Genomic DNA, 3,444 nt, shown 5'->3' with positions numbered 1-3,444 from the left:
GAGTGTGCCCTGCCTCTGCATGAGTTCCCAGTACTCCAGGGGTCCAGTGGGTCACTCCAATAAACAGAAAGTCCTTTTTGGCATCTTTGCATTTGCCACTTTCAAAGATTTGCAGATTTATCACTCAGAGTGATAAAATGACTATTCTTGGATTAGGAATATGTCTCAATGAGTAAGAACAATTGATGAACAGGCTTGAAGACCTGAGTTTGAATCCCAGCACCAACATAACAAAAATGGAACATGCTCACATGTACCCGGTAACAGACAGGAGGATGGTTGGGGCTTTCTGGCTACTCAGCTGGATCAGGATTCAGTGAGAGATCCTGTCTTAAGGTCATAGAAAAAGGATAAAAGACATCCTTCTCTGGCTTCTGCATGCCTGCATATAGGCCCTTTCTTAGCTAGGGTTTTACTGCTGTGAACAGACACCATGACCAAGGAAAGTCTTATAAAAATATCATTTTATTTGGGCTGGCTTACAGCTTCAGAGATTTAGTCCAGTATCATCAAGGCTGGAGCATGGCAGCATCCAGGCAGGCATGAATCAGGCAGAGCTGAGAGTTCTACCTCTTCATCTGAAGGCTGCTTGCAGAATACTGACTTCCAGACCCCTAAGATAGCATCTTAAAGCTGACACCCACAGTGACACACCTACTTCAGCAAGGCCACACCTCCTAATAGTGTCACTCCATAGCCCAAGCCATAAAGGGCCCCCATACCTACATGCAACAGAGTGAGAGATAGAGACAGAGAGATGCAAAAATGAGAGATGGAGAGAAAGGTTAATGCGTTTCTACTGTCTTCAAGGAGACAGGGAAGGCACAGCCAGCTTGTAACTCATGATGCTGAGTCATCATACTGTCGGCCCTCAAGACTGTCACCTGGGACTGTTCTCTTTCCCCTCTGCTTCCTCCTAGCTCCATGCCTGCCCCTCCCCTGGACCACCTTCCTTCTATACCTGCCCTTTCCCTCTGAGATTTCCAGGCTCCTCCTTCAGCTACTATTCACATTTCTCACATTCTGCTCTCTGTTTTACTTTCCTGTCTGGAGGGAGTAGGTGCCCACAGATGTCATCCTTACAGACCTATGTCCCAGCTTCCTGTCACATGGCAATGACCCTGACACAAGGGAGACTTTCAGCAAACCAGTAAAGCTTGTCCTCCTTGGCAGCCAATCTTTTGGTCACCTGAGTTCATATCCAGCATTTTCTTCCTGGGGTCCTTGCTCCACGAAAAGGGAGTCCTCTGATTCAAGGGAACCCTCCATGTTTTATAGCCATGAGCATTATTCTTGTGAAAGCTCTATGAAGTCAAAAGCTGTGAATCTTCTGTTTGGATGGAGAGATAGACGTTGACTGAGTGCCTAACTTTAAATTGCCCACCTTTCTCAGAAAACACATCAAGGCTACATGAGAAAGCCTGCATGTGCACCCAAATCTCAGCTTGTCACTTGGGCAGGGCTGTCATCCAAAGTCCCCAGCTTTCGGTTTGGCCACGGAGTGATGGTGGGATGGTCATTTGGGTGTGTCTGCGGGCCTAATAGAGCCACGTAGGGGAGACTTTTAGGACAGTAAGGACTTGCCAGCCCATGCTGACTTCAGGCAACTCCCAGAGTCACTGAAGCAGCAGAGGGGAGTGGCTAATACAGGACAATGGAGACACAGCTCTCCACTGCACAGGCTTTATCTTCTCCAGACTCAGTTTTCCCATATGTAGAATGGGAAAATGAAAGGACTTCACAGGGGAAACAGGTGGACAGAGTGAGGGAGTTCCCACAAAGTGAGTGTGTTACCCAGGACTGGAATAGTCTATGGACCAAGATAGAAAACCATGGGGTTTTTTGTTTTGTTTTGTTTTGTTTTTCTCTCTTTCTCTTTCTTTCTTTCTTTCTTTCTTTCTTTCTTTCTTTCTTTCTTTCTTTCCTTCTTTCTTTCTTTCTTTCTTCTTTCTTTTCTTTCTTTCTTTTCTTTCTTTCTTTCTTTCTTTCTTTCTTCCTTCCTTCCTTCCTTCCTTCCTTCCTTCATTCCTTCCTTTCTCTCTTTCTCCCTTTCTTTCTTTTTTGTATTTAAATACTAGCAGGAAAGAGCCAACAAGCTTTGGGCCACCCAGGCTTACCTCAGTTGCTCTCCTTCCACCATGGAAAAAACATGGGATATCACTGTGTTGTGGTAATGATGAGCATTTGCCTTGGTTATTTTTTTATTGCTATAACAAGACATCATGACCAAGGCAACTCCTAGAAGAGGGTTTAGTTTGGGATTATGGTTCCAGTGCATGAGAGTTCATGGTTCAGAGCAATGGTGACAGGGATCATGGGCAGGAAGCTGGAGAAGGGGCTGAGAACTCATGTCTTTCATTGCTTGCTTGCTTTCTGACTGCCTAGCTGGCTGGCTGGCTAGATGGATGGATGGATGGATATATAGATGGTTATTTGGTTGGTGGCTTAGTTGTTTTTTCAAGACAGAGTTTCTCTCTGTAGCTCTGGCTGTCCCAGAACTTACCTTGCCAACCAGGCTAACCTCAAACCCATGGAGATCTGTCTGCCTGTCTCCTAAGTGCTAGGACTAAAGTTTGGCAAGTACCACCATGCTCACATCTTGAACCACAAGCCAGAAGCAAATCAAAGCCCTACCCCTATGCCCCAGTGACACATCTCCTCCAATAAGGCCATACCTCCTCATCCTTCCCTAACAGTTCCAACTGGACCAGACCAAGGATTCAAACATATAAACCTATGGGACCATTCTTATTCAAACAACCACAGAGTTCAACAGAGTCAGAGTGGCTGGGGGTGGGGATATTGGTACAGAGTGAAGAGTTCCTTAGAACAGCTTGGATAATGGGGAACATGGTGCTGGGGGAAGGATGTGATGACATTCTCTGAAATTATCCTCCCTCCAGTCCAGATGCAGCCTCCAACCCTCAACCTGACCAAGAACAGAGACAGCTACAGCCTGCATTGGAAAACTCAGAAAATGTCCTCCTCATCAATTAAGCACACATTCCAGGTCCAATACAAGAAGAAATCAGACAGCTGGGAGGTGAGGTCCAGGACCCAGGGGATGTTATGGACAGGGAGGAGAGGAAAGAGAGGATATTTTAGGGAGCCCTACTTGTCAGGAGCCTGACCCCTGTGCCTTAGGACCCACATGGTCAGTAGGTAACTGTCCAATTTCTTGATGAAAGATTCAGGCTCAGAGAGGTGACATGACATGGTCACAATAACATTTGCTGCCCTTGAGCTGAGGGGCCAGACTGGCAGAGGAATGAAATGAAGGTTTCAAAGATCACCAAGGTTTGGGTGTATTTCCTCCCTAGAACCAGATCTGACCTAATGGTACTGCTGCTGAGGGCCAAGCTGAGGGCAAGTCCTGCCCAGCACACATCCCACACCTGCAGAGGCCACCTAGAAGCAGACCCTGCGGCTCCACAGAGCCTAAAG

The 3,444-nt window shown here is 46.7% G+C and overlaps 1 protein-coding gene across 1 annotated transcript in view; it reads left to right on the top strand.

Annotated features, from left to right (window-relative positions):
* The window catches only part of Csf2rb (colony stimulating factor 2 receptor beta common subunit), a 25,631-nt gene that overhangs the window by 13,454 nt on the left and 8,733 nt on the right, over positions 1–3,444 (top strand). The window contains exons 6-7 of the mRNA XM_031359416.1: positions 2,904–3,124; positions 3,189–3,204. Of these exons, the coding sequence (XP_031215276.1) occupies positions 2,904–3,124; positions 3,189–3,204 (237 nt within the window). The remainder of the gene's footprint in view (positions 1–2,903; positions 3,125–3,188; positions 3,205–3,444) is intronic.

Source organism: Mastomys coucha, unplaced genomic scaffold, assembly GCF_008632895.1.
Source record: "Mastomys coucha isolate ucsf_1 unplaced genomic scaffold, UCSF_Mcou_1 pScaffold11, whole genome shotgun sequence".
NCBI classification, from domain to species: domain Eukaryota; kingdom Metazoa; phylum Chordata; class Mammalia; order Rodentia; family Muridae; genus Mastomys; species Mastomys coucha.
Note: the sequence above shows the minus strand (reverse complement) of the source record. Positions and strands in the feature narration are given on the sequence as shown.